General features: G+C 40.8%; 2 protein-coding genes across 3 annotated transcripts in view; one reads left to right on the top strand and one right to left on the bottom strand.

Annotated features, from left to right (window-relative positions):
• Nucleotides 1-12,494, top strand: part of LOC149250243 (protein kinase and Mad3-BUB1-I domain-containing protein) — a 214,255-nt gene that overhangs the window by 20,488 nt on the left and 181,273 nt on the right. The window lies entirely within an intron of this gene.
• On the bottom strand, nt 7,950-9,458 carry LOC149250244 (uncharacterized). The gene is made up of 2 exons (XM_089458986.1): nt 8,794-9,458; nt 7,950-8,670 (listed from the first exon to the last, which is right to left on the bottom strand). The coding sequence occupies exons 1-2, from the start codon at nt 8,919-8,921 to the stop codon at nt 8,184-8,186; spliced, it is 615 nt and encodes a 204-aa protein (XP_089315112.1). The 5' UTR covers nt 8,922-9,458; the 3' UTR covers nt 7,950-8,183.

Raw genomic sequence — 12,494 nt, 5'->3', positions numbered from 1 at the left:
ACTTTGTAAGATAAGACTATGAAAGCTCAAAGAACAAATGAGAGCTCATTTAAAAATGTATCAAGAGTGGGTTGGTCTCTCCAAAGACTTCCCCTTATGCTTGGTTATGTGATCCCAACAAGATGTTTCCTCTACAAAACTTCAATCAATAATTAGTTCCATATAGATTTAACAACAAACAATGCTTAGAAACTCTAGAGATTTATTTAAAACCAACTAGAGCATTTTATACCTAGAGCATACTTCTAAATCAAATGTCAATGCAAAATAGCTCTACATTAACAAATCTACAAGAGCATATGGAAACAAATTAGATCAAAGCATGAGTAAAATGAATTATACCAATGATCAACAATTCATCACACTCCCAAAGGAGGAACACCTCATGAATGAAACCCCAAAGTCTTTATTGATATTTTTGAAAGTGTACATGGCACTAGCGCTTCCGCAAGCACAATAGCTAGCAACCATCTGATACAAATGAGAGCTCAAGGCTCTATTATATAGAACTATGGAAGTCAATCCCAATGTAGAAGTGATTAAACAAGTGGCATGAGGTGACAATCTTAGAGATAAATTCGAATTTGTTGAATGGAGCTCCAATGTCAAATGTAAAGATCTAATTCTAACAAGTGGACATCATTTTCTTGTTCCCTTATGTGCGAAATTTGAATTTTATAATGGAATGACAAGTGTATATGGGTGGTAATCCATGTGGGGACAATTTCCCACAAAAATTTCCACCAAATATTCTCCCAAATCCTACCAAATGTGCATTAAATTCACAATTCGAATTTCCCAGTAAGTAGCTTTCTCATTTAATGCCAAAAATTCGATTTTATTTGAGCACATGTCCTTTCCTTGATTTTAGGAGTCCACATCACCTTGGGACTTTACTTTAACTCCCCCATAATTTTCCACCTCATTTCCACAACATTTTGTTGATTTGGGGTAGCATCAGATACGCTCTAGCCACGAAACTTGGTGGAGAGGCTAAGGCACATGAGATCTCCAATACCCAGAAAGGGTTTGGGCAAATTCTAAATAGTTTGGGAAATATTAAAATAATTATGTCTAAACTTAGGGAAAATAAAATATTAATGTGAACTAATATGAAACTATGTTAGAATGGTCCAAAAGTCATGGATCAAGCCAGATCTAATTTTAGCCGTTGATTAGGGACTTAATCTCAGCCGTTGATTTGTCAACGAGAAAACTATAAGAGGAGGCTTGAGGGTCACTTGGAGGACACACTGAGGGAGACCAATCAGTTCAATTTCTGGAGCGTGGTTAGCTGAGAAATTGAACCAGTGGTTTCGTGAACAGTCAAGAGGCAGCAAGTACGGAACAGAGAGACGGGAGATCAGCGCAAAGGCAGAAGAGGCAGACACAGGGCCAGAGGGAGCCACGCAGAGGCAACAGAGACTGCGTAGAGCCAGCAGGGCATGCGTCATCCATGCAGAGGCTGCAGGAGTGATGCAGAAGGCCAGAGACGCTGCGTAGAATCTCAACAGGCTGACGTAGAGGGTTTCAGGCCACGTAGAGGTCAACAGGGTTGACGCTGGGTTCAGAAGAAGTGCTGGAGAATTTGTCTATCTATGGGTAAGCGAGTTTGGCAACCTGTTGTACTAGAAAATTGCTGAATAATAAAATACTCCCTTGCTGCACCAATTTTCCCACATTGGTTTTTTCCAGGGTCATTAATCCAAAATATCTATGTCAATGTGTTGATTCTTGTGCATATGATCGTTTCTGTATTACAATGTGATATCTACAACAGTATTAATTTTAATGTTTATTGAAGTGATTTCATGAATAACTTATGGTGGAATAAGTAGGAAAAGTAAATCAGTTGCTGCAGTGATAGAATTTTCATATGGTATCAGAGCAAGTAATCAGAGACAGAAAGGGAAAATCAATTAGGGGTCGAGACCACGATGCAGAGGCATCCACCTCTGGGGACTCATGCAGATTTTTAGAAGATTGCATAAGAGAAAGAGATTTCGATTTCTCTATGTTGGCTTCTAGGTTGGAAGAAGAAGTGGCGTGCATGACTAGTGCTGCATGATCATAAGTATGGTATATAGACAGTGGAGCCTCGTGGCATATGACGGGAATCAAGGAGTGTTTCTCAGAATATCGAGAAGAGAATATCAAATTTTAGATTACCATGGGGAACAAGGCAAAGTGTACTCTAGTAGGGAAGGGTACCATAGTTTTTCAGAGAGAATCAGGAGAGCGGTTCCGTGCCACAAATGTACTGCATGTACCAGGATTGGGGATGAACTTACTTTCCGTGTCACAACTACAAGGCAAGGGCTATGACGTCTACTTCATCAAGGAAAAGGTATACGTCAAACACCTGAGCTGGAAAAAGAAAGTGCAAATCAGGATCAAAAGTAATCGGTTGTATAGATTACAACTAGAATCACTAATGGCACTAATAGGCAGTCACGGGGACACGGACTTGAACGAACTATGGCACAGAAGGATGGGTCACTTGCACCATGGAGCTTTGAGAATTCTCAGGAGCACTGTAACAGGAGTTCTGGATCTGAGTACGGAACGAGATGATGTATGCAGGGGATGCGTTCTAGGAAAGTATGCCAAGGCGACATTTCCTAGGAGCAAACACAGGGCCAAGAGTGTAGTAGGATTGATACACTCAGATATCTGCGGACCTATGTCCATCAAATCTCTCAGTGGTGCCGAGTATTTCCTTACCTTCATTGGTGACCACTCGAGGAAAACTTGGATTTATTTTCTAAAAACCAAGGATGAGGTTTTCTGTCGATTCAAGGAGTTCAAGGCTCTGGTGGAGAATCTGACCGGGGAGAAATAAAAGTTTTGCGTTCAGATAATGGTGCAGAGTATGTCGATAAGGACTTCACTGATTATTGCGCTAAGGAGGGCATCAAAAGAGAGTGGACAACTCCCTACAATCCGGAGCAGAATGGGGTAGTAGAAAGAAAGAATAGGACTATTGTAGAAGCAGTTAGGGCCATGCTGTATGATCAGGATATGCCAAAATTCCTGTGGGCGGAAGCATGCAACACAATTGTCTATGTTCAGAATAGGACTCCTCATCGGGCATTGGGCAAGATTACTCCAGAGAAAGTCTTCACTGGGAAGACGCCTGAAGTCAGCCATTTCAGGATATTACGCCTGAAGTCAGCCATTTCAGGATATTTGGGAGTTTAGCATATTGCCGCATACCTGAAGAAAAGAGGAAGAAGCTGGATCAGATTGCGGAAAAGGGATATCTGGTGGGATATAGTGAGAACGCTAAGGCATATAGAATCTATCTTCCAGGGAGCAGGAAGGTAGTAGTACGACGAGATGTAAAGTTCATGGAGGACAGAGCTTTCAGAAGATCTCGCGAAATGCCTTCCGAGGAGCAGTCGAAAGAGGATCCGTTGGTCATGCCTCTTCAACCAACAGAAGTGAAGAATTCTTCCTCAGGTTAGGAAGATTCTCAGGATGAGGAGGAGGAGCGAACAGAAGCACCTGCTGGCAGAGGAAGAACTAGCAGGGAACTTCGTCAAATTCTGCGTGATGTCGAGAACTTCATTGGTGAGCCAAGGAACAATAAGAGGGAGCAAAAACAGCCAGACAAATATCAGGCGTTAGTAGCTCAGGATGGAGAGCCTGCCAGTTTCAAGGAGGCAGCTTGGCATCAGGTCGGCTAGATGCGATGGTAGAGGAGTATAACTCCATAATGGTGAACGACGTCTAGGAGGTGGTGTTAAGACCTTAAGACAGATCTGTGGTAGGTTCGAGATGGATCTACAAGATCAAATATGCTGCGGACGACAGTGTTGAGAAATACAAGGCGAGGTTTGTGGCTAACAGGTATGCTCAAAAGGAAGGGATTGACTATGAGGGAACCTTTTCCTCGGTAGCCAGGTATACATCTATTAGGACCATGATATCGCTTGTAGCCTAGATGGGATGGGAGATTCATCAGATGGATGTCAAGATGACATTTCTGAACGGGGTAATAGAAGAAGAGGTATACATTGAACAACTAGAGGGCTTTGAAACTCATGAGAAGAAGTCTTATGTATACAGACTGAAGAAAGCCTTGTATGGGCTGAAGCAGGGACCGAGAGCATGGTATGTCGAATAGATGGCTACTTGCAGAAGATGAGGTTTGTCAAGAGTGATGCGATCCGAATCTCTACTATTTGGTTGTAAAGAACGAGCCGCTTATCTTAGTATTATATGTGGATGATCTCTTTCTGACATTATCATCCAGACTCATTGAGGACTGTAAGAAGAATCTAGCCACAAAGTTCGATATGAAGGATCTGGGACGAATGCACTACTTCCTAGGGTTGGAAGTTTGGCAATAGAAAGGAGAAATCTTCCTTGGGCAAGGAAGGTATGCTACAGAAATTTTGAAAATATTTGGGATGGGGAACTGTAGACCTATGTCTATGCCAATGATCACCAACTGGAAGAAGATTGATGCATCAGAAGACAAGGATGTTGAGCCCACCCTATACCGGCAACTCATAGGGTCCCTGAAGTATCTGGTCAATACCAGGCCAGATATTTGCTATGTTGTCAACACCCTCAGTCAGTTCATGGTGGAACCAAAGAGGGCACATTGTGCAACAACCAAACACGTTCTCAGGAATTTACAGGGAATGATTGATTATGGGCTCTTATACACCAAGGGGAAGGATATCAGGTTGAGTGGATTTACTAATGCAGATTGGGCAGGAAGTTTAGTGGATCAGAAAAGTACCTCTGGGTCTTGTTTCAACATTGGATCAAGAATGACCTCCTGGTGCAGTAGGAAACAGAAGTCCGTGGCTTTGAGCTCATCTGAGGCAGAATATATGGCAGCAAGCATAGCTTCGTGTGAGGCCATATGGCTTAGAAAACTGCTGGTGAACCTATTTAGAAGAAATATGGAGGCGACCAGGATCATGTGCGATAATCAGAGTTGCATCAAACTCTCTGAGAATCCAGTGTTTCATGATAGGTCAAAGCATATTGATATCTGATGTCACTTTGTCAAAGACTGTGTCCGACGAGGAGCTATGCAGTTGAGCTACAGTCCTACAGGAGAACGGGTGGCAGATATCCTCACCAAGGCCCTTGGAAAGTCAAAATTTGACTACTTTAGGGAAAAGATAGGGATGGTAAAGAACCCCTTTCAGAAGTAGAAATGAGTGTATGAATGAAGAGGGAGTTGCAGTGCAGATGCAATGTTGGGAGAAAGGACCAGCAACAACACAGATGCAAAGGGAGTTGTCGTACAGATTTAGCAGTGGCAGTAGTAGTGGCAGAGCCATGAGCAGCAGTACATGTTACAACAGTGTAGAGGATGTTGGGCAGGAAGGCTTAGCATCAGCACAGGAACCGATGCCGGATGATCAGGGTAATGCTTAGTGAGGAGTATTGCCAAAGCACATTCCTCGCTAAGAGGGAGTGTTGATTTGGGGCAGCATCGAATGTGCTCTAGCCACGAAACTTGGTGGAGAGGCTAAGGCACATGAGATCTCCAATACCCAGAAAGGGTTTGGGCAGATTCTAAACGGTTTGGGAAATATTAAAATAATTAATATTTTTAATGTAATCCCTAAGTCTAAACTTAGGGAAAATAAAATATTGATGTGAATTAATATGAAACTGCTTTAGAATGGTCCAAAAGTCATGGATCAAGCCAGATCTAATCTTAACCGTTGATTAGGGACTTAATCTCGACCGTTGATTTGTCAACGAGAAAAGTATAAGAGGAGGCTTGAGGGTCACTTGGAGGACACACTGAGGGAGACCAATCAGTTCAATTTCTGGAGTGGGGTTAGCTAAGAAATTGAACCAGTGGTTTGGTGAGCAGTTAGGAGGCAACACGTATGGATCAGAGAGACGAGAGATCAACGCAGAGGCAGAAGAGGCAGACGCAAGGCCGGAGGGAGCCACACAGAGGCAACAGAGACTGCGCAGAGCCAGCAGGGCTTGCGTCATCCACGCAGAGGTTGCAGGAGTGACGCAGAAGGCCAGAGAGGTTGCGTAGAGTCTCAACAGGCTGACGCAGAGGGTTTTAGGCCACGCAGAGGTCAGCAAGGCTGATGCTGGGTTCAGAAGAAGTGTTGGAGAATTTGTCTATCTGTGGCTAATCCAGTTTGGCACCCTGTTGTACTAGAAAATTTTTGGATAATAAAATCCTCCCTTGCTACACCGGTTTTCCCACATTGGGTTTTTTCGGGGACATTAGTCCAAAATATCTGTGTCAATGTGTTGATTCTTGTGCATATGTTTGTTTCTGTATTACGGTGTGATATCTGCAACAATATTTATTTTAATGTTTATTGAAGTGATTTCATGAATAACTTATGGTGGAATAAGTAGGAAAAGTAAATCAGTTGCTGCAGTGATAGAAGCATGTGTGGATATTTATTTTTTTCCATTTATTTAATTTTTGGTTTAATTAATTGCCGGATTTCCCACTAAACTTAGGAAAAATGGCTTTTGAGGGTTTAAAACACATTTTTAATCCCTCAAAGTGTGTCAATGTAGAAAGTTGAGGGTGAGAGGTGCAAATTTCATTACTCATACCCCATACAACTTCTCTAGACATCACTTATTACATTACAAATACAATTTTTATTGCAATTTTCAAAGTGTGGAAAATCTAAAAAATTAAAAAATGACTACCTAGACCTAACCAAATTGCATGAATTTTTTTTGCGTGACCTAGCATTGTAATATACATCGACTTGAGACATTAAGATGTGTTAGGGACTCAACCTTCAAACCGTCACCTCGACTTTGGGGTAAAAAGTGAGTGAAAAAACCCAGAAAATTATCCCTCTAAAAAATAAGGGATAATTAACTAGATAAAAAAAACACTCCAAGGTGTACTTGTTTGCTGATCGAGTCCCAACATCCTAGGCCTGCTATAGACTCAATCATTACTAGTATCACATATTACAATTCCCTAGAGGGTGTGGAATCTGGGTACAAGAAAGATGATGAGAAATAGAAGTAGAGTTTAAAAACTCTTGTTCACTGATGATATCTGATGGTACAAGTGTCCTTTGGATCATCCTTGGGCATGGAGTCTTCATATAATCATCAGTTGCCACTCTAATGGTCAACATGACCCATCTAAAATTGGCAAGTTTATTTTTGGAACTCCGACCTGTGATTGACTAGTTAACTGAGTATAACTAACTCATCCAACTTGTCCTAGCCACAAATAACCTTTGAGACTGGTCACTTGTCCTTTTCCAAAGCTAACTCGCACTAGAGACAAATCACTGAGCCTCCAACTATTCACGTGAGTGAAGCTGCTTCATGAACTCGTCCTAATTTTTAGGAACTTGCGCATGCTAAGGAAAGACTGCTTGTGGTCACTTTGACTAAGGCACAAGTCAAAGAAGACCTTCACTCGCTACTATTTTCAATAGCTAGGGCAGCCGTTAGGGTTTTAGGAGCAGATTTGTTTGTAAAGTGTTGTTTCATTGCATAGGAGTGACTCTAAATTGTGGGATAATTTATATAAATCATATAAAAGCAAAATCTAATATCATAAGTTGTTTTGCATTCCCTAGAAGGGCCGGCATCATCCTTATTTATTGCTCTTTGCACATATCCAACAACCCTAAAACACTTTAATTGCATTAGCCCTAGTCTCTATTGGAAACTTTTTGTTCCCTTTTTGTTCCCTAAAATTGAACATCATTCAAACTTTAACCTATAGCAGCCTTCTCATAGGTCCAACCTTAGAAAGCTTGAACCTTAGCTTTGAATATCTTGGTCATCTTAGGCCTTGCCAAGCCCTCTACCTACAATGTTGCACAAAGCGCGATCGGGATTTAATCGGCGCCGGGAAAAAAGCGGAAAAAATCGACAAAAGCGGGAAAAAAGCGGGAAAAAAGCGTTTGGCACAAAAATATTCATTTTTTTTCATTTTTTTTCAATTTTTTTAATATCTAAACCATCTACAACATAAAATAAATACATTGACACATAAATATGATAAAAAAACTAATATATAAGATGTTTAATATCATTTCTAGCGCTAAAATCACACATAACATTGAATCATGTCCTGAATAGTAAGTCCTGAGTCCCAAGTCCAACTCAGCCTCAAAATATCAACAAAAAATATGATAATGTATCTCATCATGTCATAATGTCATATACAATAAAATGAAAGTCTAATCCTATTGATTTCCTCTGCCCCTCTTGCGAGAAAATGGCACAGCTTTCTCTTTCCCTCTAGATGTAGAAGCTGGTGCCTGTGCTGGTGGAAATGGCAGTGGAGTCTGACGTGCTCTAGAAGCTGAAGAACTAGTAGTAGCAGCTACAGGAGGCTTAGGTGGACGGAGACCACGTCCTCTACTGGTGGTAGTGGTAGCCCGGGTAGGCGGTGTCACCTCCTCCTCCTGCTCCTCCAACTCCTCCTCCTCCTGCTCCTGCTCCTGCTCCTGCTCCTGCTCCCCCTCCTCCTCCCCCTCATCCTGCACTAACCAATCCTCAGTGGGATCCATGAGAGGCCTCTCGGTCTCAACCCTCCATTCAGCAGTGGTGTCAATCCCATCCAATGAGATGGCTTCCGTATCAGGTGTCTTACTCTTCTCTAGTTGTCTCACCCACAATCGAAGATTGTAGTAGACATAGACCATGTCATTAAGTCTATGGGACTCCAACCTGTACAAAGTTCATGAAATAATAATTAATAATTAATATTATAAAAAAAATATTGTTTAAAACTTTAATGAATTCAAAAATTTATTTGGAAATTTGCAATATTTTAAATGTTTAAGTGTTAACCTATTGCGCTTCTTGTTGTGTATTTTTTCAAATACACTCCAATTGCGCTCACATCCCGAGGAGCTGCATGTTTGGCTGAGGATGCGTACGGCAATATTTTGCAAAAGGGGTACTCTGCCACCATACATCTTCCACCATGCGTCTACAACAAAATTACAAATAAAATTTTAAATAAACATAAGAAAAAAATGGAATTTGAAGAAACAATGAAATTTGAAAGTTGAAACAAAGTTACAAAGTACATACTACAAACTAAAAAATACCTGGCATTTTAATCGTCCTATCAATGACAGCCATCTCAAAGCCAAATGTGCCACCTGACAACTTATATTGCTCAATTTGTCTAGAGATCTCCATACGTTCTTCTGGAGATCTCACCATCTTCTGGACACAGGTTAATAATCCTTCCACGACCTCAACATCAAAATTAAACCCACATGCATAAGAAAATGCAGGGTTCAGGAAAAGCCCAGCAGCATGAATGGGACGATGGAGTGTGTTGTTCCATCGCTCATCAATGACTTCCCATAGAAGGAGTTGTCTCTGAAACCCATCATCTCCCTTATCATCATAGTAGGACCGAATGGCTTCTTTGGCCCTGTCCATGGCTTCATACAAATAGCCCATTGCGGGCTTCTCACCATCAACCAACCGAAGAACCTTTACCAAAGGTTCTGTAACAACGCACACCTCCTGCACTCCCGCCCAGAAGTCTTCCTGGTATGAAACTAGTCTGCAGACGGCCTCTCCTTCTGGTTTGCGGCTCATTGACGAAGCACGCCACTCCTCTGAAAGAAACATTCTCTTCAAATCCCACATAGAATTCAAGAGGGATTGAAGAGATATGAAACTCGTCGCAAACCGTGTAATGGCGGGGCGCACCAACTCTTTGTTGTTGGTGCATTTTCTCATCAAGCTAAGCACAGATGTGTGATTGTAAATAAATTTTGTGATGCTTTTTGATGAGTCAACAACCTCTTTGACAAAGGGAATTTTCCCTATGTCCTCTAACATCAAATCAATACAATGGGCAGCACAAGGTGTCCAAAATAAAGCAGGATGCCTGTCCATAAGCATTCTACCAGCAGCAACATAATTTGCAGCATTGTCCGTTATGACTTGGACAACATTTTCTGCACCCACCTCCAAAATAAACACATCCAGCAAATCACATAAAGTTCTTGCATCTTTGATTTGATGAGTTGCATCAACAGATTTGATAAACATAGTCCCCTTGGGACAACTAACCAAGAAGTTTATAAGGGTTCTCCCCTTTTGGTCAGTCCAACCATCTGACATAACAGTGCATCCTGTTTGTGCCCATGATGCCCTAAAATCCTCCAATCTTTGGGTGCAGTCACGCTTTTCATCTTGAAGAAGCCGGCCTCTGAAATCATGAAGAGAAGGGATTTTGTACCCCGGGCCAACACTGGCAATAGCATCAACAGTAGGTTGGAAAAATGGATTACTCCTTACAATGCTGAAAGGAATATCACTCCAGAGGAGAAATTTTGTCATCAACTTGTCAGCTTGTTCTTTTTCAGTTCTTTTTAGCATTGAACCAATAGTTGGTTGTGAACCAGGTGTGGTTCGAGGAACAAAATATGATGATGCAGCTACCGGATTGACTGACGCTGCAGTAGAACCAGTGCCACTTGGCCCACTTCCTTCAACTGACCTTTTTAGTTGCCTTTTGAGTTCTTCTTTGGCATCTCTAGTGTGCTCTAATTCTCCCAATGCTCTCATGGCTTTTTGGATAATTTCAGCATTTGTATTTAGACAGGGCCCCACATCATGTCCAGGGATTTGTGCAAGGTGGAACTTCAACCTGTACACCCCCCCGAATATTTCCTTTCCACACAACTTGCAATACAAGTTTTGTCTATCATTCGGAGTTTTAGGGTCACCATATTCCTAGAAAGGATCCAATTTCCTTGGCATGTTTGTTTTTGAATTTTGAATTTGCAAACCTATGGAAAAATAAGGATTAGGAAATAGGAATTTAGGATTACATAATACAAATTACAATTTAGCATTTGCAAAATTACAAGTTAATTATTTCCAAAATCCCAATTTCTAAACCCAAGTTACCCAACCAAATGCCAATGGCAAATGCCAAAAAACAATGAAAATTCAAAAAAAATAAACAATGTTTAAAAAAAATGAGAAAATAAAAATAAAAAATTGGTTCTCATAGTCATAACAAATTACCCATCCCAAATCAATGAAAAATTTCAAAAAATTCTTTAAAAACAATGAAAACCAAAGTTTTTATAGAAGCAAAACCAAAAAAAATTAATCTACATACCTCTTTTATGGACAAATTGGTGATCTTGGCTTGGATTCCTCCTAAAAACGCTTGGATTCGCTCCCAAATCCGACGGAAACCCTTCAGCTCCTCTCCCTCACCTCTTCTCCTCCTCCTCCGCGCGGCGACAGCACAATGAATTAAAAAAAAATCGAATTTGCCATATAAAACCCCGCTGCCCGCGCCTCCCACGATTTTTACGCAAAAAATCGCGATATTTTCAAAAAATCGCGATTTTTTCGATAAAAATCGGTATAAAAAAAAAGTGGCGATTTTTACGGATAAAAATCGCGATTTGATCGGGCAGAGGAAAAAATCGCGATTTTCCGATAAAATCGCGATTTTAACAACACTGTCTACCTATCTTTAGACCTCGAAGATAAGCCACCTTGAGCCATAGTATTAGAATACCTTGCAGGTGACATAGGGAAGCCTACCTTATGGTTGAAATCACATAAACAGCAGGAGGAAGGTTGCTGAGGTGACAGTGGCAACCCTTCTTCATTGTTGCCATAGGGTGTGGCCTTTGCCCGGTGAGTCCTCTCATTGGACCTGCTAGGTTTTGCGGCAATAGGGTCCTTATGGGATTATATGAAGTTAAAAGTGCAATTGGATGCAAGTGTGTCTACACGAAAAAGTGCAAATTAGAAGGTTCAATTGACAAGCACGAGATGGGCTAGTAGTGGAAGGTTTTGCATAGGAAGAGGACACTGTATGAAGAAACGTTTGCACATGTTACAAAAACAAAAACAGAATCAAGTTGCTATTAGCTATAGCAATGAGTTTCAAGTGGATCATTTGTTACATGGTTGTCAAAAGTGCATTTCTAAATGGGGACTTCGAGTAGGAAATGTTCACGGGCAATCCCATTGCTTTGTGCAAAAAAGGTAAAATTCACCTATATTGTATATTGGGAAATACATTATGCAGGCTTAAACAAACCCCATCCTGGTATACAAAGATTGATGAGAACCTTTGGAAAAACAGGCTGAATAGAAGTCCACCAGATCCAAATTTGTATATAAGAATCAAAAGAGATGATATTGTAATTGTAGCGTTGTTTGTAGGTAATCTAATTGTTACAGGAAATAACAGTGAGGTTATGAATTGGTTAAGATTTGAAGCCAGTGGATGGAAATCTATGCAGATAGATGTTAGGGAGTTTGATCTGATTTTGAAAATAATGGAATCGGGAAAAAATTAGGAGGGGTCATCAACTTGGAAAGCTGGAAAAAATTGGCAATAACTTGACAAGCATTATGGAATGCAAAATGTTTTATTTTTTCATTTAAGTTTAAATATAAACCATTAACATTGCTGTACAAATATGAAAACTAGATAGATATACAACATATATTCGATGTCAAATGATGTAAGATGTTCACTTACATTA

This window comes from Pinus tabuliformis, chromosome 7, assembly GCF_031772625.1.
Source record: "Pinus tabuliformis cultivar Carrire ecotype Pingquan chromosome 7, CPIR1, whole genome shotgun sequence".
NCBI classification, from domain to species: Eukaryota; Viridiplantae; Streptophyta; class Pinopsida; order Pinales; family Pinaceae; genus Pinus; species Pinus tabuliformis.
Note: the sequence above shows the minus strand (reverse complement) of the source record. Positions and strands in the feature narration are given on the sequence as shown.

Excerpts from the sequence above, each read along its gene's own strand:
- LOC149250244 (XM_089458986.1), bottom strand. The coding sequence starts at position 8,921 with ATGTATGGTGGCAGAGTACCCCTTTTGCAAAATATTGCCGTACGCATC. Across the intron at positions 8,671-8,793 it reads CACAACAAGAAGCGCAATAG|GTTGGAGTCCCATAGACTTA; the intron begins GTTAACACTTAA and ends AACTTTGTACAG.